The sequence below is a fragment of the Sinohyriopsis cumingii genome, unplaced genomic scaffold, assembly GCF_028554795.1.
Source record: "Sinohyriopsis cumingii isolate HCF-2022 unplaced genomic scaffold, ASM2855479v2 utg000695l, whole genome shotgun sequence".
Lineage (NCBI taxonomy): Eukaryota > Metazoa > Mollusca > Bivalvia > Unionida > Unionidae > Sinohyriopsis > Sinohyriopsis cumingii.
The window spans coordinates 482,741-506,383 of record NW_028315924.1 but is presented as its reverse complement, the minus strand read 5'-3'; the positions used below and the strand labels follow the sequence as shown (position 1 = coordinate 506,383).

Sequence of the window (23,643 nt, the reverse complement as noted above, 5' to 3'; positions counted from 1 at the left end):
ACAAGTACTTATATTATTTGCACTGTTTAGGTTATTGGATACAAGTACTTATATTATTTGCACTGTTTAGGTTATTGGATACAAGTACTTATATTATTTGCACTCTTTATGTTATTGGATACAAGTACTTATATTATTTGCACTCTTTAGGATATTGGATACAAGTACTTATATTATTTGCACTGTTTAGGTTATTGGATACAAGTACTTATATTATTTGCACTGTTTAAGTCATTGGATACTAGTACTTATATTATTTGCACTGTTTAAGTCATTGGATACAAGTACTTATATTATTTGCACTGTTTAAGTCATTGGATACAAGTGCTTATATTATTTGCACTGTTTAGGTTATTGGATACAAGTACTTATATTATTTGCACTGTTTAAGTCATTGGATACAAGTACTTATATTATTTGCACTCTTTAGGTTATTGGATACAAGTACTTATATTATTTGCACTGTTTAGGTTATTGGATACAAGTACTTATATTATTTGCCTGTTTAGGATACTGGATACAAGTATTTATATTATTTGCACTGTTTAAGTCATTGGATACAAGTACTTATATTATTTGCACTGTTTAGGTGATTGGATACAAGTACTTATATTATTTGCACTGTTTAGGTTATTGGATACAAGTACTTATATTATTTGCACTGTTTAAGTCATTGGATACAAGTACTTATATTATTTGCACTGTTTAAGTCATTGGATACAAGTACTTATATTATTTGCACTGTTTAAGTCACTGGATACAAGTACTTATATTATTTGCACTGTTTAGGTTAATGGATACAAGTACTTATATTATTTGCACTGTTTAGGTTATTGGATACAAGTACTTATATTATTTGCACTGTTTAGGTTATTGGATACAAGTACTTATATTATTTGCACTGTTTAAGTCATTGGATACAAGTACTTATATTATTTGCACTGTTTAAGTCACTGGATACAAGTACTTATATTATTTGCACTGTTTAGGTGATTGGATACAAGTACTTATATTATTTGCACTGTTTAGGTTATTGGATACAAGTACTTATATTATTTGCACTGTTTAAGTCATTGGATACTAGTACTTATATTATTTGCACTGTTTAAGTTATTGGATACAAGTACTTATATTATTTGCACTGTTTAAGTCATTGGATACAAGTGCTTATATTATTTGCACTGTTTAGGTTATTGGATACAAGTGCTTATATTATTTGCACTGTTTAGGTTATTGGATACAAGTACTTATATTATTTGCACTGTTTAGGTTATTGGATACAAGTACTTATATTATTTGCACTGTTTAGGTTATTGGATACAAGTACTTATATTATTTGCCTGTTTAGGATACTGGATACAAGTACTTATATTATTTGCGCTGTTTAAGTCATTGGATACAAGTACTTATATTATTTGCACTGTTTAGGTGATTGGATACAAGTACTTATATTATTTGCACTGTTTAGGTTATTGGATACAAGTACTTATATTATTTGCACTGTTTAAGTCATTGGATACAAGTACTTATATTATTTGCACTGTTTAAGTCATTGGATACAAGTACTTATATTATTTGCACTGTTTAAGTCACTGGATACAAGTACTTATATTATTTGCACTGTTTAGGTTAATGGATACAAGTACTTATATTATTTGCACTGTTTAAGTCATTGGATACAAGTGCTTATATTATTTGCACTGTTTAGGTTATTGGATACAAGTACTTATATTATTTGCACCGTTTAAGTCATTGGATACAAGTACTTATATTATTTGCACTGTTTAAGTCATTGGATACAAGTACTTATATTATTTGCACTGTTTAGGTTAATGGATACAAGTACTTATACTATTTGCACTGTTTAGGTTATTGGATACAAGTACTTATATTATTTGCACTGTTTAGGTCACTGGATACAAGTACTTATATTATTTGCACTGTTTAGGTTATTGGATACAAGTACTTATATTATTTGCACTGTTTAGGTTATTGGATACAAGTACTTATATTATTTGCACTCTTTAGGTTATTGGATACAAGTACTTATATTATTTGCACTCTTTATGTTATTGGATACAAGTACTTATATTATTTGCACTCTTTAGGATATTGGATACAAGTACTTGTATTATTTGCCTGTTTTAATAATTTAATCAATTAGCTATTACAGATTAGTTAAATCTAATTTCTTTATGTTTTTCTTCAAGCAGTCTGTCATTTTCAAATAAATCATGCAATTTAAACAATGTCATTTTCAAGTAAATCATGTAATTCATGCAATCTATCATTTTCAAATAAATCATGTAATTTATGCAATCTGTCATTTTCAAGTAAATCATGTAATTCATGTAATCTGTCATTTTCAAATAAATCATGTAATTCGTGCAATCTGTCATTTTCAAGTAAATCATGTAATTCATGCAATCTGTCATTTTCAAGTAAATCATGTAATTCATGAAATCTGTCATTTTCAAGTAAATCATGTAATTCATGCAATCTGTCATTTTCAAGTAAATCATGTAATTCATGCAATCTGTCATTTTCAAGTAAATCATGGAATTCAGATTATTAATAGTCTCTTTCATTTAAGTTAATGAAGTATGTTATATTTGTTTAAAGTAGCCAAGAAAAATAAGTAATTATTAAGTCAAAACTAGTTATCTGCTTTAATACTTTTACTAAAAACAAGCAAAAAGAATTACATTAATTTTTGTATCAGTGTGGTAAATTGCAATCAACATTTTGACACCAGCAGCAGTCAGGCTGGCAATTTCTGATTTACAAGCATGACAAACTGACTTTGTGTACTTAAGGCCTTGCATTCTCCAATGACTGAAGTATGTGTCTGGGACTGTCTGACAAACATTGCCCAAACTCCACTGATGGAATGCACCACTATGTGGTGGGTGAAGCCTTGAGAATTATCCAGCATTAAGTTTACGAGCCCAATTTTTGCCACTCCATCCTCATCCTGCATGATTTAAGCTATTGGTCTGTTTTTCATCTGTCTGCATCCCTGTCCCCAATGTATGATGGCTGGTTTCAAATATACTGTGGGTCTGATATGTTTCACGGAGGGGTGGGGATATCCAATATCCTGGGGTCAGCTCTATGGATTGCCCTCATCCTTTTTCAGGAAACAGCCTTAAAACTAGTGATACATCAGTAGTGGGGCAGGAGGATGGAATCTAAAATTATGAACAGGTAAGTTCATTATTAAAATTAGTTTTACCCCCACACAAAAAAGGCACATTAAAATTGTCATTGAAACATAACATGTTGCTATTGTGTTGCTGACTTTGTCAGTTTGGTGTGAGGCTGTTGATCCAACAAAAAGTAGTGGAAGAAAAATAAAGAAATATTCACCCTTAGTAAAGCCCAAAGGAAAATATGCTTTCGGTTTGGTAAACCAATGAGTGAAGGTAGAAAAAGAAAGTTGTGTGAAATCATGAAGGTCAATGAGGTTTTGATCCATTGCTAACTAACTTTAATCTTCATGAAAAAACAGTCCCTCTTGGTCAGAGACTGATAAGATCTGTTGATAGTTGAAATGTAAGATGAATATCAGCTGAGCCATTAAGGGGAGGAAATGATGTTTCCTACCCTCTCGTCCTTTAGAAGCTGATGATGAATTAAAAAGCCCTAACTGGTCATAAAAGTCAATCTTGTTCATCCATATCATAGAAATGAATGAGACTGGAGATCTCAATTGGTTGGCAAAGGAGATAAACTGATTATAATTTCCCATGATCTGTACTCAGTTTGGTTCTATGAAAATTCAGCCTCTGTGCTCAGAAAGGGATAACAGGAATGAACACATTCCTGCACCAAATGCAAAAGGTCCTCCACTTGGAGTCTTCGATATTTCGACATACACCATCTCCTAAACTGAACAGTGCACTTGGCAACTATGCTTAAACCTTGTCCTGGTGGGGGAGATAGTTTGATATAAGCCAAGTGTGAAGATGGAGAATCTACAGGTTGTTGTGGAGGAGTGAATAAAAGGCTGACATAGAAAACTCCTACTCTAAGGTAAAGGCTAGTCAGCAAGCAGGTTGGGAAGATCCTAGAACCTTGTCAGAACGAGCTGAACAGAGAAGGTCCTTACATTTTGAAGTACAGTCTAACCTGTTCTAATGGTCACATGAGTTCTGCAGTCACCTGGTCATCACAATAGCCATTCTAATTTCTCCCCCACCCCCATCTTAACTTCTAATACAAATGGCATGTATTCAGCAGTCATCTGCCTTCTGTGCTCAGGAGCCAAGTGTTTCTTAACCAAGAGGAGGATTTACCCAGTTTTCAGTGGTCAGCAGCCATGTGTTGTTTAGCTATTAAGTGGCTTTACACTGCCTTCCACGGACACTGGAAAGTATCAGCAACAACCACTCCAAGTAATATGCAAATTTAACTTCTTTTGTTTGATGAGCAAGGCAAGGTTTTTGTAAAGATATATTGTGTGAATCAATGATTATACATTCCATATTTCTAATGTACTTGTTGTAATCCAGTGAAACTCAAAGGTGTCAAGAGCAAGGCATTGTAATCCTTACATGAGATACTACATCCTGTAGAATCAATGTATCAGGACTATTAATAAGGAAAAAGTATTGAAATTTGCTGATTTAGAAATTCCCTGTTAATCTGATATCTTTCAAAGATTTTCAGTCAAAGCCGGCACCAATAAATAAAAAATCCCAGAGTGGAGGTACAATGCACTAGTGATATCCCTTATGGTTTCTCAATCAAAGCTAACTCCAATAAATAAAAAAAATCTACGTCCTGTAGAATAAATGCCTCAAGGAAAAAGCACTGAAATTTGCTGATTTAGGGATTCCCTGTTATCTTTTAAATATTCTGAATCAAAGCTAGCACCAATAAATAAAAAATCTCAGAGTGAAGGTTCACTGCACTAGTGATCCCTTATGGTTTAGGTGTCACAAACAATAACCCAAGAAAGCTTTTTTCAATCCATAATCATCAGAGGTCACAAACAAAAGCCAATTGTCTTTTAGTCTTGGTCACTTTGAGCAACTGCTTAATCCGTCAATTGTTTAAAGTATGAACAACTGTTTTCATACCTAATTATAACAAATGTTATAGAATAAAGACAGTGGTATGTCTCACAATTATAAGTAAGCTGTCAATTAGTATCCTTTTGTAGAACTTGTTTTATTAAATTTTGTTATTTTTCTTTTAGCTAAATAGCTAAATATGTATCTTGGTAGTCATATTGCTACTACTGCTGATAATAATAACAATAACAATAATGTAAATGCTAAGTAATCAAATAATCCCACATCAAACTATCAGCTTCTACTGCCCAGGCACTCTTGTCCAAGACTAGATAAACATAAAAGAAGAGCTCGTTGTTTAGCCTTATTGAAAATAAATCTACCAAGGGTCTCCCAAATTCTATCTGATATGGACTAGTGCACAGACCATTCCATGAGGACTGTTTTGCTCCTCCTGGACAGATTGTCTGCTAAAATATTTCACTGATTCCACTTGTCAATGAATATCTTTTTCAGTGTGGTGTTACCAGACCCTCATATTAACTAACATACATAGTTGTAAAGGGTAAAATAGAAGTTGGCTGTTGGGACCACCCTAATGTATCACTGCCAAGTTGAGGTCAACATGGAATCATCTCATGTGCATGTTAAAACGCCCATACCGCTTTATGGTATTTGACCAAAAACTTTGTTGTTTATAATGTTGCACCAATCTTCAAGAAGAGAATCATCCCAGAATCCACCCAAGATCCACGAGAGATGGTAAATACACCATGTTGAAAACTTTCAATTGGCACTTACAAATATTTCTTCTTACAAAATACAGTAAAAGCTGGAAGGAGTATTGGTGTGAAAATTTTGCATTATGACCTCCTTGTCCTGGATGACTGTTCTAGGGATGGAAGTGAGTATGGAAGAGGATATAGGTGAGGTTGGAATATGCAGTGAGTATGGAAGAGGATACAGGTGAGGATGGAATATGCAGTTAGTATGGAAGAGGATACAGGTGAGGATGGAATATGCAGTGAGTATGGAAGAGGATACAGGTGAGGTTGGAATATGCAGTGAGTATGGAAGAGGATATAAGTGAGTTTGGAATATGTAGTGAGTATGGAAGAGGATAAGGTGAGGTTGGAATATGCAGTGAGTATGGAAGAGGATATACATGAGGTTGGAATATGCAGCAAAAACATTTTCACTAGCCCTTAATTTGATGGAAAACTGTTGGATACACTTGTGCTCACTGGGTCATTATTTTGTTGGTTTTTGGAACCCAACTATGAACTAAAACTGGCATGAAAATTTCAATATTGGCCATGCAGCTTTTTCAATTCTGCTACTCTTGGATCTGCATACCAGCAAATGTGATAGTCTGTGACCCAGATGTGATGAGGTTCATGGTGGGATCTGGATACTCAATTCTACAGGAAAAAATTAATGTTTTGTCACTATTATCACTCAACATGGTGTTCTGCTGGAGATCTAGTGTGCTTGTGTAGAGTTGTTCTGGTAACACACAGGAGCCTCCTGACCCTGTTGAATTCAGTGTTTTATAGACTTCATACGGAGATGATGCCATATGGCCCTGGAAAATGAGTAAAGTTTCAGTTTTATCTGTGTATAAAATCAGCAAGTTCAGTATACACGAATCTGTGCTAAAGTTGTACTTCATCTGCCATAATCATGATGAGAAACAGATGAAATTTAAACATGCACAAATGCAAATGATGTAAATTTAAAGTCAAAAGTAATTTGGTGTAAGAGTCATAGTCATGACCAGTTTATAGATATGCAATTAAAACTAAAATCAGTTACATTACATCATAAGACACAAAAAGTAATGATAAAGAAGCATGTGTATGTTCAAAGTGAAACAGACAGTGTCCTCATCCAAATAGGAAAAATCAATGGTTGGCTTGCTTTTTTCCTGATTATTATGAGTCTATGCTCTTAAAATAAGTAACAGAAAAGTCTTCAGTGAAAGACAAGAAGCTTTGTAAAGTTTAACAAATAATTTATTTCCCAAAAAATACAAAGTGACAATGAGAAAAAAGAATATACTGTATTGCGAATTAAATCCCAAAATAATCTGACAATTACAGATGCAAGTCCTAATAATATAAAGTCCTGAATAAAACTCTGTAAAAGTTCCAAAGAGATCCAAAACTGAAGGCGACAACATGTCTGTTATGGTGTGCTGATGCATCAACAGTCTTTTGTTGAATCACAGTAATATAATTCCATGTTTGAATATATTATAAATTGCAGTGAATGTCTTTATCCAAGAATTTTATTAGAAAACTTTTGTATTTCCAGATAAAATAATCACTTAAATTCAATAACTTCAAGAAGATAAAATTCAGCCCAAACTAGTTGCAACATAATGCAACTTCAAGGTGCTAGATGTTAAAGCTTGACCAAACCTTCACAATCACAAGATTATATACTTCTCTACATGACCTGAGGTCACAATTAGCATTTTTCAAAAAATAACATTACCTAATGGAAAATAACCTTCTAGAATGATTTAATGAGTCTTGTTTATTTACAACACAATAACATATACAATTTACATAGGAAACTCCAAAAACCTGACACAAATCAACATATTTACTCCTTTTTGTTTACCTGAATAAAAATCCTGATATAAGTTCATACACATAGAGAATAATAATGCTATTATTAGTTTTTTAGGTGTAAAAAGTCAATCAGGTCAAGCAGAAATTAACTCAGTTTTGTACAAGGGCAAGCATAGCATGAAATGTTACATTACAAAAACATGTAATGAAAATATTTTATATATATAAAACTAACAAACAAAGAATTAAATTAAATATATAGAACACTGATGTAGTATTCATGCTTGTGGGGAAGTCTAGACTCAGGTAAAATGCTTCCTTTACAAGTCATCACTTCAGTTCAAAAAGCCAGATGAGCAAATTTCACTGTGCCATGTAATATAATCACCAAGGCCATATTTTAAAAGAATATAAGTACTGTACAACTGTGACTATTCTGTGCAGTGGGTAAAAGTGGAGTCTTTTACCCTATATTAAAAGCCTACACCTTAATTAAAATATGCATTAATAAACACAATTTTAATTTTATGTAATGTGTTTAGGTAAACAAGAGGTCAAAGTGTGCTTGATATTGCTCATCTTCTGACTTCAGTCTAAGAGTTGTAGGTCAAGAATATGAAATATTTTCCATTTAAAAAAAAAAAAAAAACTATTTTGATGTTTTCCATTAAAAAACCAAGTGTCCCTTGAAATGACTGATGCATTATTGTCTTTAAGATTTTCCAGGAGTTCAAGATAAGACCATTTCTTTTTTCTAACTGATGAGTGCTGAAACCTTCTGTTATATTTATGCATAGTAACACGATTTGCAGTCAGTAGTTGTGGCAGTCATAATGGCTGAAAGATGGAAACCATTTTCACTTAGGACCAACATACATTCTTAATGAGGAACTATAATTGCACTTTCACACTAAATAAAATGATAACCATGGCAAAGTGTTGAGTGCTTAAACCATATCTTATATTCATGAGTAATAACAAGATTTTCAAGTTAGCAGTTGTTGTAGTCATAATGTAAGATCAGAACAACTTTAATTTAGGACCAACTAGACAACCATTCAAGATAAGAAGCACTAATTACATTTTCAGACTTAAAAAAAAAATATCACTGTGGCATAATGGAGTTTGCTCAGCACCATTTTAACTTACAACCAAATATATTATAAGGTTGATATGACTTTCCATTGTGGAAGACTAGAGGTAACAAAATATTCATGATAGAAGCTATGGTGGCCATTTTGGGTGTCTGAATGACAATATTTTCATTCAGGCCCAACTTGATACAAGTGTGCTATTAATGCAAGATTTGCCCTTCTTTTTTCGTTTTTGGTCCTGATAATTGCCACAGCCTCTATCACCCAAGACTTTTGCTCACTGTAGCAAGCAAGCCACTCATTGTGCAACCCACTGTATTAGCATTAATCACCCATGAGAATGAAGTAACTCAAGCAAAACCACAATGGTCACTACCACTTGGTTATATTGCCAAATATATGGATAATCATCATACTTATGAAACTTCAGTTCATTTTTGATATTATCTAACATTCATTTTGCTATCTGTTTGGCTTCTGCTCCATGTCATTGTTTTTGAGTACATCCTATGACTTTTATTATAACGTATCAGCATACTGTTGTAATATTTGCAATTTTGAGGAGTTTAATGTTTGTGATAGTAACTTTTTCCATATTTTCTATTTTATGTTTTATTTCTTTGAATGCCATTATTATTAAAGACATATTATAATTCACAGAGTTTCTTGCTTAATGCAATTAATTATATGCTGTAGATCTTTTTGATTGACATCAGATGTTTTACCTCAGGGCAATATTTGAGGGCATTCCAAATATAATCCAGTAGAGCTTATTCCATATCATTTTTGGATGACATTTGCAGAAACAAAACCATACAGGTTCCGTATTTCCATAACAGTTTGTGGCAGAAAGTCAACTTGTACTGTTGGCATTTATATATATGTTTTTTTTCTTTCAAAGCAAATTACTTGACTTTTATTGTCTGTAAATCCACAACCACACAGTTCCTTATCTGTACTTGGAGTTGTCTGTTATTGTCCATTTCCACCAGCACAATCTCAAACTCAGCCATGCTAATTAGTTTACCAGTGATATCCACCGAATTCAGTTCATTGATTGTGTTGAGACTGCTCTGTGGTCTATTATCTGCACCATCAGTTGTATCTTTAACAAATATACTTGTTGGGACAGTTGTTTGCATGTAATTATCACTGTATCTGGCAAGTCTTCAACTGTCAGCATTATCACAAAATGATTTGGTTTCCTTTCCATCAATGTAATAACATAAACAGTTAAACAATGCTATGATACCATTGTTGCCAAATCACACTTTGACATTGGCATCATAATTATTATTATCATTGGCACATACTACTTTTCCCTCCATTTCCAAAAAATGTCTCACAAGGAAGCAAACACTTAGACATGCCATGTACTTGTAATTTTATTTTTAATTGATTGGGGTGTCTGCAAATAACTGATACTGAAAATCTCATATACTTCAAACCACCAACACAGACATGCCCATCTCAAATGCAGAATCAGATATACCTTTGAACTGAGCCACTGTTTATATACCACTGATTTTGTTTAATGCCTTTGTGAGACAATTGTAATTCACTCCCCATTGCTATATTTGTAATCGCAGAGTCTGACTATTGTTATTGAGAAACTTCATTAACGATTTAACCAACCACAGGCAGCATAGTTTATGTTGATGGTGGCATAACTGCTTCTGGTTGTAATTGTCATTGTCAGTGATTGAGCATCCTGTGATCCAAGTGGTTTCACACAATCCACAGCAGCACTTTGATGCTATCAATAACTCACATTGCAAATTGTTTAGCGATTGGTGCAGCACAAGGTCAGTGCCATGAGTACCATTAATGCAGCTGCCCATGATAACCGAAGCCAGTTCCAAATATGTAGCATAAATGAGCATGGGTTTTGCATGTCCATGTTTAACTGTCATTATCATATTTAAATGTCAGGTCGATCTCTGGTGTACAGTTGTATCACCCATGTTTCACATCAAAGATCTACAACAAGCCCATCTAGATCCAAAAGTGTAAAACTAATGTGTCAACAGATTAATATGACATAAAAGATACATATAAAATCATGTGGCTCCATGGGTGATAAAACCCAAACAGCATATAACCCGGATCAACCATGCCTGTTGTTTGATGCCTGCTCTCATAACTCAGTAACCACTGACAGCATCACTAGTTAAATTGATCTGAGACACTGATGTAATCCTCACAATGTCAGGCACAATATGTAATTCCTTTAGACCCTGCACGCAAAAATTGTTCATTTTCAGGAATATCTTTTGGGCGAGCCAAAAACTGTTCTCAATGATGACTGTTAAATGTTATCCAAATATTGCAGAGATTAAATTGCAATGATAGAGGTAAGTGTGGATCATGTTCACATGTAGAAAATTTAGAGTCTTTACCAATCAACAATAAAATTCTTCACTGGACCTTATCATTGATTTAGAAAATATCATGCACACCTGCAGGAAATTCTACCATACTCCAATATATACCATTATCTTGTGAAAGCATAAATATTTTATTAGTGTTCAGACTGCCAAACAATTGTGATTGGATATTAGGCCAGCTGTAATAAACTCACAGCAACAAAAGTGTATGAAGTGTGCATGATTCACCAGCTGTAACAGGTGCAGAAAAAGTAACTCTAAATTCTGGTTACATTGATGAGATTGTTATCATTCAGGATATTGCTCTGGGTTGTATTTACTGATATATATATATATATATATATATATATATATATATATATATATATATATATATATATATATATATATATATATATATATAATTTAATTTAATTGTTTGTTTGTTAGTTTTATTTTTTTTATGTATTCTATTACATGCTATTGTAATGTAATTCTGTAAACTGGAGATAACATTTTCCGAAATTCAGTTCAGTTTTTGAAAACCTAAAATTAGGAACATTGTATCCAGGTTGACCTAGTTCTAAACATTAATACTTGCTTTAATGTCAACAACACTTTTTAATTATTTTTATTGCGGGATTAATAAGAGTGAAATTGAGGCTGTAATAAAACATGACCTTAGGCATGTAAAAAGTTTGTACCTTGTTTAAAAATCACCAGTGAAGTAAACAACTTTATTTTATTTTATTCTTAAAGTAAAATGACTGGTTGTTGTCAAGGTCATGATGGGACTACGCAATTTACAATGTAAATATGATTCTGTGACCCTCGATTACACCAACCTGGGATTTCTAAAACTGAGTCATACATTAGTGTATAACCTTTCTCTATAGAGCCATTAGTCAATTTGGGTTTTTATTATACGCTAGAAAGTATCTGTTTGTGAACATTTTTCGAGATATATTTAAAGTTTCTTCAGATTATTTGGATTCTAAAAGATTAATTAATTTCTCTGGAAACATTTGAGTGCTCATACAAAATTCTTGGATGAAGATATTTAGATAAATTTTATTCAGATTTCAAACACCAGAATATTACTGACTGTGGAATCACAAAAGACTGTAAACATCAGCACTATATTGACTACAGTTCATGTCATCGCCATCAATTTAGGATTCTTCATTGGGACTTGAACTTGAATTTATTAACATTTCATTACTGGGACTTTTAAAATTTAATTTGTGGATTATTCTTGGATTTTGTGTGATTGGATTCTTAAAATCTTAAGTTCTCTTTTCCATTTTACATTGTTTTTCCAGGTACACAAATTATTTGTTAAATTTTACAAAGCTTGTTGTTTTCACTCTTTCTGTATCAATGTTTATTTGAGCCTAAACACGCAATATTACAACAACCTATTACATTACAGCACAGACTTTGCAGAGTACTGAAGTGTTTCAACAGAAAGTGTCTCATCAGAACTCATCAGTGTACAAACTTAAAGGAACATCAAATATATCATTGATATCCTCAACCAGTTTATCCATCAGCACATGGTATGTTTTTTCTGTCCATGATGTGATTGGTCATGAGTCACTGGTAAATTGACCCGACTTTTTTAATGTCTTCTGGTGTGTAATTGCCCACACTAACTGATCCCAAAAGTGTTTATAATTGATGAGCAAGGTCAATAGGGATGCCCAGTTCACCAAGGCCTTCTCCTCTCTCTTGGGGGTACATTTTGGTAACCTTTGGTTTATCAAACATTTTGCTTATTTGTCTACCCATTCTAACAGTTCTTCAATTGTGCAAAAATTCTGCAGGTCTTTTTATGTGTGGGTGTACATTTTGGTTGTTGCTTCATCCACCTGTGTGGTTGTTCCAGAGTACATGAAGTGTTTCCACAGAAAGTGTCTCATCAGAACTCATAAGTGTACAAACTTCGTTCATCAAATATATCATTGATATCCTCAACAAGTTTATCCATCAGCACATGGTATGTTTATCAGTCCATGATGTGATTGGTCACGAGTCACTGGTAAACTGATCTGACTTTGTTAATGTCTTCTGGTGTGTTGTTGCCCACACTAACTGATCCCAAAAGTGTTTATAATTGATGAGCAAGGTCAATAGGGATGCACAATCAACAAAGGCATTCTCCTTTCTCTTGGGGTGTATGTTTTGGTAACTGTTGCTTTATCAACCATTTTGCTTATTTTTCTATCCATTCTAACTGTTCTTCAATTGTACAAAAATTCTGCAGGTTGTTTTTTATGTGTGGGTGTACATTTTGGTTGTTGCTTCATCCACCTGTGTGGTTTTTCCAGTTGTTGTTCTTTCTGATGTTCTTTACCTTAAGTTTGACGTTTTAATATTTTCAGTGTATCTCCTCGCCGTAAGGTTGAGGGTCAAAAAGAAAACCTTTAGTGCCAGAACTAGGGATCATATAAAAAATGTGGTGGTCAAGAATGAACTAACAAATTTTCATCTCACCCCTAATTTTTGTATTTGCTGAACGTAAGAAATCACAAATTGTATTGCATGCTCCCTGTATCTCATACTAAAAATTAAAAATCAACAAGCAAAAGTATCAAATTTTAATGCATCTGAAAGAAAATTTAAACTTTCACCAATGTTGCATTTTATTTCTTCCAAGAACACATTTCTTGAAATTTGATGCACTAGTTTTTTGTGCAAAAAAGTCAGGACATTTGGCTTCATATCTAGCAAGCATTTTTTCATGAAGAGACTTCAGTGAAAGAGGGTTTCTTTTGAGTGAATGTATAGCATTTGGAGAGAGAACCCTCTTTCACAAGCACAGAGGTAAGTGGGATGGCCAGACTAATAGCAAAGTTGGGGACAATATCCCCTCCCTCTTAAAGCTGTAGTTCACAGATTTCAGGCAGTCACTTCTTTTTATGTCTTGCAATTAGCATTTGGAGCAAAAGAAAGATGCATTGGTTTCCTAAGGGTAAATCAGAGGATTTTCACCATTTTACAAATTGTTCAATGAGCCTCTCTAAAGACTCTGAATGATGAGTTCCTATTTTGTATTGCCTTGAGGTAACTATGTATCTGGGATTGAGTACTGTATGTAGGTCTTTCAAAATCTGCACATCACACGGGAGTACTTAAGAGGTCTTTCAAAATCTGCACATCACACGGGAGTACTTAAGAGGTCTTTCAAAATCTGCACATCACACGGGAGTACTTAAGAGGTCTTTCAAAATCTGCATATGACATGAATCTTTTTCTCATCTCTGATTCAACAAATGCTACAAACCCGTTTGCAAGGTTCTTAACAGAGCTCTTTATTATGCCGATGATATTCTTTGGGTTGTACATCTCGATATTTTCCTGGCATGTCAAATTGATCATTTAAATCGGTTAGGCATGGTATGTATATTTAAGTCATGCTGACATGATTTTGAATGCTTCCAGTCAGTTAGACATGGTATGTATATTTAAGTCATGCTGACATGATTTTGAATGCTTCCAGTCAGTTAGACATGGTATGTATATTTAAGTCATTCTGACATGATTTTGAATGCTTCCAGTCAGTTAGACATGGTATGTATCTTTAAGTCATGCTGACATGATTTTATGAATGCTTCCAGAGTAGCATCAAGGATATGTTCTATGTGTTACACTTCTCTCTGATCACTTTAGGCACATGTGCATATCGTCAAGTGAAATAGATTACATTGGTATTTTTGTGCTGACATCATGAAATTATGTGTAGATTGACATGGTTCTCATGTGTCACATTGTCATCACATTGTCATACATGACAAGATTGTTTTTGTTTTCATCCAAATCATCAACAGCAGGAGTTCCATCAATAGTAGAAAAGAAATCGACAGAAACTTCACTTCTCATGATGTTAACACTCTTGTCACTCAACGTTTTTTTAAAATCTTGGAGAACATCATAACATGGTTGATCATTAGCTGACAGTGCAATCACATACAAGCAATAACACTTTAACACTTGTAAAATCATATTCAACAGCAGTCGAGTTTTCCCTGATTCAGCAGAGCCAATGATCAGTGCATGAACTGAGTTTGGAAATATATCACCATGCTTTGATGGTTTAGGTGCTACATGCATGGAAAAGTCGGTCGAAGTGGAGCTTTTCAAATCTTTGATTTTTTCCTACGAAGAGGATCTCAAATCTTAATCATCTTTAAATGTTTCCTTTTTCATGATGCCACTGAATAACTGTATCTTGTGTAATAAAATTATGTCTTCATATTGTGTACAATGTCACACAAAAGCACATATCGCAAATGCAACTAGAGTTCAAACAGGTAATTGATGAGCTCTAATTGTTGCGACTTGTGTTTGATGTGAAGTTTTACATTATTAGGAACTTCCAATTCCAATCGGCCGCAAATGCACAGGGTCTGAGATTTTAAAAAAAGTTTGGTGCTGCTTGTTGCATTAACAAAGCTACTGGAGACACCATGGAGTAAATACCCTGAGAAAATTACATCCCTGGAGAAAATTACTGTGGATCTGGTACACAGCTTGATATATGACTTCAAATTTATTTATATTGTTGATATTTATGATCAATATAAAGTTCACTGATTGGTGAAATGGTATTTGATTGTTAATCACTTATGACCTGTCGGTCTTTCCATGGGTGATCTTCATTGATTCACCATTCAAATGTCAATCAATAATGCCAATCAGCCAATCCACAATGAAGATGCCATCAGCATGCCAGTTAAGGTGCAGTGGTGATTTGTTAGTATTATATTGCATCATCATGAAGCAAAAGTGGAGGGATTAAGTCCCACACTGCGAAGGTTGGGGATGCCAAAAATACATGTGATTTGTACTGTAAGATCAATTGCTATTCAATATTCAATGTTAATGAGGCCAAAGACATCTAGCAATCAGCCATATTCCTAGAAGCACTAGTTGTAATATCAGTACTAGTATTATAAGCATAATGATTATTATGGGCAGTAGTGGAGGGATTTTCTCATCACTTTTACAAATGCAGCTGAAATTATGTTATCACAAATATCACAAGCACATTTATGGATTAACTCCAATGCACATCACTTCAATTTATTGCCAATAAATTGCCATACCTTTATGAGCCACTGTATCAAAGGGGATGGGTAGGTACAGCCGGATGTTGTACATTGCAGTTGAGCTGATGTTACGCTGAGGTCTACATTCATATTTGGCAATTGTGTGAAGTAAAGACGTGATGGAATAGCTTAAAAAGGAAACAAATATGGAAATTAAGCATTCTTTTCTGTGATTATCTAGACATATTATAATCAGAAGAAGTACTGGACTAACATGGATAGTGATTTAAAATTTCTGATCATAAAAATCTTATAAAAGAAAACGGAAAGCAAAGCCTGAACATTACATTAATTATCAACACACAAATGACAATCATCATTAGAAGAAAAAGAAGTTTGCATTGTGCTGCCTAAAAACTAACATGAACAGGGATAGGAGACTGTGACCTATCTTCTTATCACATATCAGCTATATTTTTTTTATATGCAAACTAGGTACATTACAACCAAGATGAAAGGGAAGATCTTTAAAGATACCATGGTTAAAAGTGACTGGTGTATGGTACATATTTTCTGAACAATACTGCTTCATTACTTAATCATCATAATAAAGTATGTCATTTTGCAAAAGATGTTGATTGGTTGGTTGCTTGAATCTGCGTGCACTTTCAACATACTGGCTATAGATTGCCATGCAAAGAATTTGCCTGCACTTTCAACACACTGGATATACATTGCCATGCAAAGAAGAGCTTGCACCTTCAACATACTGGCTATACATTGCCATGCAAAGAAGAGCTTGCACTTTCAACGCACTGGCTATACATTGCCATGCAAAGAAGAGCTTGCACTTTCAACATATTGGCTATAGATTGCCATGCAAAGAATTTGCATTCACTTTCAACACACTGGCTATAGATTGCTATGCAAAGTAGAGCTTGCACTTTCAACATACTGGCTATAGATTGCCATGCAAAGAATTTGCATGCACTTTCAACACACTGGCTATAGATTGCTATGCAAAGTAGAGCTTGCACTTTCAACATACTGGCTATAGATTGCCATGCAAGAATTTGTCTGCACTTTCAACATACTGGCTATAGATTGCCATGAAAAGAAGAGCCTGCACTTTCAACATACTGGCTATAGATTGCCATGCAAAGAATTTGTCTGCACTTTCAACATACTGGCTAAAGATTGCCATGCAAAGAAGAGCTTGCACTTTCAACATACTGGCTAAAGATTGCCATGCAAAGAATTTGCATGCACTTTGAACATACTGGCTATAGATTGCCATGCAAAGAAGAGCTTGCACTTTCAACATACTGGCTAAAGATTGCCATGCAAAGAAGAGCCTGCACTTTCAACATACTGGCTATATATTGCCATGCAAAGAAGAGCTTGCACTTTCAACATACTGGCTAAAGATTGCCATGCAAAGAATTTGCTTGCACTTTCATCATACTGGCTATAGATTGCCATGCAAAGAATTTGTATGCACTTTCAACACACTGGCTATAGATTGCCATGCAAAGAAGAGCTTGCACTTTCAAAATACTGGCTATAGATTGCCATGCAAAGAAGAGCTTGCACTTTCAACATACTGGCTATAGATTGCCATGCAAAGAATTTGTCTGCACTTTCAACACACTGGCTATAGATTGTCATGCAAAGAAGAGCTCGCACTTTCAACATACTGGCTATAGATTGCTATGCAAAGAAGAGCTTGCACTTTCAAAATACTGGCTATAGATTGCCATGCAAAGAAGACTTTGCACTTTCAACATACTGGCTATAGATTGCCATGCAAAGAAGAGTGCACATTATTAGTCAGCTAAAGTCAGCATGCCATCCGGTTGCCATAAAGTAAGAAGCCATGTAAGCAATTGTGGTTTCTCTTTTAGATTATAAAATATATTTGAAAGGGTATCATAATAAAATAAAACTGACCACATGACAAGCTCACTTCATTTGTAAGCACTGATCATCGCATGTAATAGCAAACTGCCAATGAAGGAATCAGTTGTTGTCCTTCACCCGATAACATTCATGTGAATTATAAATAAAAAATATTAAATATTCCAAAGAAATTGTTACAAACTATATATATATATTTATTACATAGGTGTGAAAAAAGGTCATACCACTTATAAGGCCAATTAATCGTCTCTCCAGACCAAACCACTATTAAAGCCTCTTACATGTGTAATCACCTCCACAAGAGGCCACCCCACTTTTAAGGCCTATTACAAACATATCTCTAATCCCCCTCTATAAGAGGCCATACCACTTCTAAGGCCTATTACTAACATATCTGTAATCCCTCTCTACAAGAGGCCATACCACTTCTAAGGCCTATTACAAACATATCTGTAATCCCCCTCTACAAGAGGCCATACCACTTCTAAGGCCTATTACTAACATATCTGTAATCCCTCTCTACAAGAAGCCATACCACTTCTAAGGCCTATTACAAACATATCTGTAATCCCCCTTTAGAAGAGGCCATGCCACTTTTAAGGCCTATTACAAACATATCTGTAATCCCCCTCTACAAGAGGCCGTACCACTTCTAAGGCCTATTACTAAAATATCTGTAATCCCTCTCTACAAGAGGTCATACCACTTCTAAGGCCTATTACAAACATATCTGTAATCCCCCTCTACAAGAGGCCATACCACTTCTAAGGCCTATTACTAACATATCTGTAATCCCTCTCTACAAGAAGCCATACCACTTCTAAGGCCTATTACAAACATATCTGTAATCCCCCTCTAGAAGAGGCCATACCACTTTTAAGGCCTATTACAAACATATCTGTAATCCCCCTCTACAAGAGGCCATACCACTTCTAAGGCCTATTACTAAAATATCTGTAATCCCTCTCTACAAGAGGTCATACCACTTCTAAGGCCTATTACAAACATATCTGTAATCCCCCTCTACAAGAGGCCATACCACTTCTAAGGCATATTACTAACATATCTGTAATCCCCCTCTACAAGAGGCCATAACATTTATAACAGATTTTACACACTTATGAGTAATAACCTCCACAAGAGGCCAAACCACTTCTAAGACTTATTACTAACATAGCTGTAATCCCTCTCTACAAGAGGCCATACCACTTCTAAGGTCAATTACTAATATATATGTAATCCCTCTCTACAAGAGGCCATACCACTTCTAAGGCCTATTACTAATATATATGTAATCCCTCTCTACAAGAGGCCATACCACTTCTAAGGCCTATTAATAATATATATGTAATCCCTCAATACAAGAGGCCATACCACGTCTAAGGCCTATTACCAACATAGCTGTAATCCCTCTCTACAAGAGGCCAATTACTAATATATATGTAATCCCTCTCTACAAGAGGCCATACCACTTCTAAGACCAATTACAGAAATATATATGTAATCCTTCTCTACAAGAGACCATACCACTTCTAAGGCCTATTACCAACATAGCTGTAATCCCTCTCTACAAGAGGCCATACCACTTCTAAGGTCTATTACTAATATATATGTAATCCCTCTCTACAAGAGGCCATACCACTTCTAAGGCCTATTAATAATATATATGTAATCCCTCAATACAAGAGGCCATACCACTTCGAAGGCCTATTACTAACATAGATGTAATCCCTCTTTACAAGAGCCATACCACTATCTAAGGCCTATTAATAATATATATGTAATCCCTCAATACAAGAGGCCATACCACTTCTAAAGCATATTACTAACATAGCTGTAAACCCTCTCTACAAGAGGCCATACAACTTATAACAGACTTTACACACTTATGTGTAATCACCTCCACAAGAGGCCTGCCTACTTTTAAGGCCTATAACTCACATATGTGTTATCCCCCTTTACAAAAGACCATCCCACTTTTAAGAACTCTGTTGCAAGTCTATGGTCTTCAAATAGGCTTCAATTTCACTACTGTTCCTTTGAAACAAACAGGAGATCTCAGGATCTTTTTCCTGTTCAACGACAAGTGATTGTCATTTGTCATCCTGATTAAAATAAAGAGAATGAGTCGTTAAAAGAGGATCAATGTGATCAATACCCTTTCATCCAAATGAGAAGTAGCATTGACCACATCAAAGGTCTGTCCAATACTTGTGTCAGCTAATAATAATAATAATAATAATAATAATGATAAAGACTTTATTTAGAGAAGGTAACTCAATCAGTTACAGAACTAATCGAAATTGATGCCTTCTATATGTTATGTACAATTTATATTATAGTATATACAACATGATGTGAAGAGTCTGGTTTGATACTAAATAATTAAGTAATTTTAAAAATCAAAGTATCAAGCCTGGAACACATGCACATGCATCAGTAAAAGCAAACATATATAAAACATAAAATATAATCCTGCATCGAAAGATTCAACTGTGAAAATGATGAACAATTACAGAAAAGCAGCTAAAGGAATACTTTCCTGATCAACATCATTCTGAAGAGCTGTCTTTGCTATAGCACCAGTAACTGCACAAGCTGGGAATAAATCAGAGAATTCTTTTTCAATAGGATCGACTTTCTGATCCAAACAAGGCTTGCCAGTTACAGGTGAATTAACCACAATCTTACCTCTGGCTAGGTCATTGCCAGGTAAATAAATGAATGACCTCAGCGGGTAAAGATGACACTGTTCTGACTGTCACGGGTCCTGAGACTATGTCTGATAACAAATTTACACAATGGAGGGAAACATCAACAAAAATGTACTCTACTCCCTGAATACGAACATCTTCATCAGAGAAAACCTTCTCAGAAAAAGGCAAAGTACCTGACAATACAAGAATTAGAAGCTCCTGCGTCCCTTAAAATTGTAATACAGATACAACTGGCCAAATCACCCATGAGTGATAAAGAACGCTTCAACATGAATGGTTCATAATTCTCCATAATTAAACCATATCTGACCCAACAAATGTATTGCTTTCAATACAGTGACCATGACCTCTATGAAATAAGAACATCTGGAATAGGTCTGTTTTGATTCTGTTGCTTATTTTGTAATTTTTTGCAATCAGAAATAATGTGTCATTTCTTCTTGCAATAGGTACATATAGGAAGGGATAAGAACTTCTGATTAATTTTATCAGAGACTTTATTTCTAAAGTTTGTGCCAGATTATCATTTAGATGGGCTCATGTTAGGCTGAAATACTTTTTTACCAGAAGACAGCCGAGTGGAAGACTTACTGACAAAATAAACTTTATGAGCTAAGGAATACTCGTCAGCATTTTCTAAAGTTATGACCATATACTTATCAAGATAAGTCTTAACATCACTATATACATAGTTCTTGAACTAATATGAGATTTTCATAATCTGTATTACTCTTTTTAGAAGAGCACCACCTATCAAAGTGACATGCTTTTTCCCATGCAAATTGGACATACCTTTGGTTAGTTGATTTTCAAGAATTCCTAAAACTTTGTTAATATGCCTCAGGTGCCAACTCATAAAGCAAGATATATTCCTAACCACATCATAGTCAGCACTCCGCTGTAGTGACAGTGAAATGTAAATATCACAAGCTTTGCCAGTAAGTACACATTATAATAACAAAGTCTAGTACTCTCTTTGCCACTTCAAAATTTTAGTAATTTTCTCAAAAAGAACAAAATATTTACATACTTCTTTTTCCTGAAAAGGGGGGAACTAGCTTGATATTTCTTAAAACATCAAAAGTGGGGAAGAGTTTTCCCATTAGCCAGTTCCAATTTTTTTAATCTAGTTTCAAATTCAATTTTTTCTTTTTCACTTTGCACTTTCTTTTTCTCTCTTTCCTTTTGCCATTATCTTTCTCTCTCTTTGCTCTCTTTTTGAATCTTCATCTTTTCTACCTGAATCTGAGCCTGTCATAACTCTAATTCCATCATTTTTAGCTCTGATTCCATTTTCTAAATTTCTAACCACTCTTGGGTAGGATTCAAAACAAAGACTTCTACTTTAGATGATATTGTAAAAAGCTTGTTGATTTCACGAAAGATTTCTAAAATTTGAAATAATACCTGGGATTTAGGAAATTCCAAAACCAGGTGAATGAACATTTCAAAACAAAGTTTACTGAAATATTTTAGTGAAATTCATATCCTAAGGATGAGCGCCCAATTTTCTGTTATGAATCTATCCTCTTAAAATAAGAAATAGAAAAGAGCGAAAAACATGCTTTGTAAAATTTAACAAATACTTTATTTCCCTAGATTGCAAATTGAAAAAGAAAAAAAAAAGAACTTATGGAACTGTGAACTAATCCCAAAATAATCCAAAAATTACAAACACAAGCTATAGTAATTGAAAGTCCTGAATAAAACTCAGTACAAGTCCTGAATAAATCCAAAATGATGTGTAGCTTATAGTCTTGATGTGTCAATGATCATTTGTGGAACCACAGTAACATAATTCCAGATTTGAATTCAACATAAATTCCAGTTAATATCTGTCTAAGATTTTTATCAGAGCACTTTTGTATTTCCAGAGAAAAATAATCACTTGAATTCAATAATTTGAGAAAAGATTCATCCCTTCTGGACACAACATAATAGGTCATAATTAGCATTTTCTAAACCAAACATTAACTAATGAAAAATAACCAGCAAGAATGATATCTTGTTTACAAAATCAAAACCAGAAAATGGATTACACTCAGGAAATTCCAAAATTTAGACCCAACAGAACATATTTACTTCTTCTATTAATAATGATCCTGATATTAAACCCATACACACAGAAAATAATTTAGCTATTAGTTGTTTACACAAAATGAAATAAGAAATGTCAATCAGGTCAAGCAGAAATGAATTAAATTTTAAGCAAGGTCCAACATATGTTATATTACAATAGCATATAATGAAAAAACAAAATCTTTTTAAATTAACAAACAAACATTTAAATTAAGCAAACATAACACTTATTAATCACATATTTGTGATCTTCCTCTACAAGAGGCCATCCCAGTTTTAAGGCCAATTTTTTGCTGCAGATTTATAAGAAGGGGGCCACTGTATTGAATCGGCCGGCTCAATTGGAGCATGAGCCTAACATAAGCTGTGAAGTAATTGTCATTCTCAGTAGTTGGATATTCTATTGCCTAATGAAGGATGGACTGACACATTCTTGGGGTGACTAAACTGGATCCAAAGCATGCATACCCTTACTCAGGTGTGACACTGAATGCTTTTACCAGGAGTTCCTTTGGAGAATCCCAAAATAATAAATAACTGTCAGCAGAGATGGTCAACCATCCTAGAAGGCAAGACCACAACTCATGAAACCTCCAGTGATGACAAACGTAATCAAACCTACAATGTACATGCAATGGCACCTTATGTAAATACATTCAATAGCCTAACTGCAAACGTTGAATTGAATCATATAGTTGTTCGTTGTGTTGTCACACTGGGATTACATTTTAATGAGTTATGTATTTACAATTTCAAAGCAAAGTAAAAATGTAATTACTGGTGCACTGATATAAAATGTCCGATGAAATAATGCACAAA

The 23,643-nt window shown here is 34.2% G+C and overlaps 1 protein-coding gene across 1 annotated transcript in view; it reads right to left on the bottom strand.

Moving 5' to 3' along the window:
* Nucleotides 1-23,643, bottom strand: part of LOC149773276 (uncharacterized) — a 90,100-nt gene that overhangs the window by 45,169 nt on the left and 21,288 nt on the right. Inside the window, exons 4-5 of the mRNA XM_089946520.1 lie at nt 16,166-16,296; nt 6,375-6,603 (exon numbers count right to left, since the gene is read on the bottom strand). Coding sequence (XP_089802646.1) covers nt 6,375-6,603; nt 16,166-16,296 — 360 coding nt within the window. The remainder of the gene's footprint in view (nt 1-6,374; nt 6,604-16,165; nt 16,297-23,643) is intronic.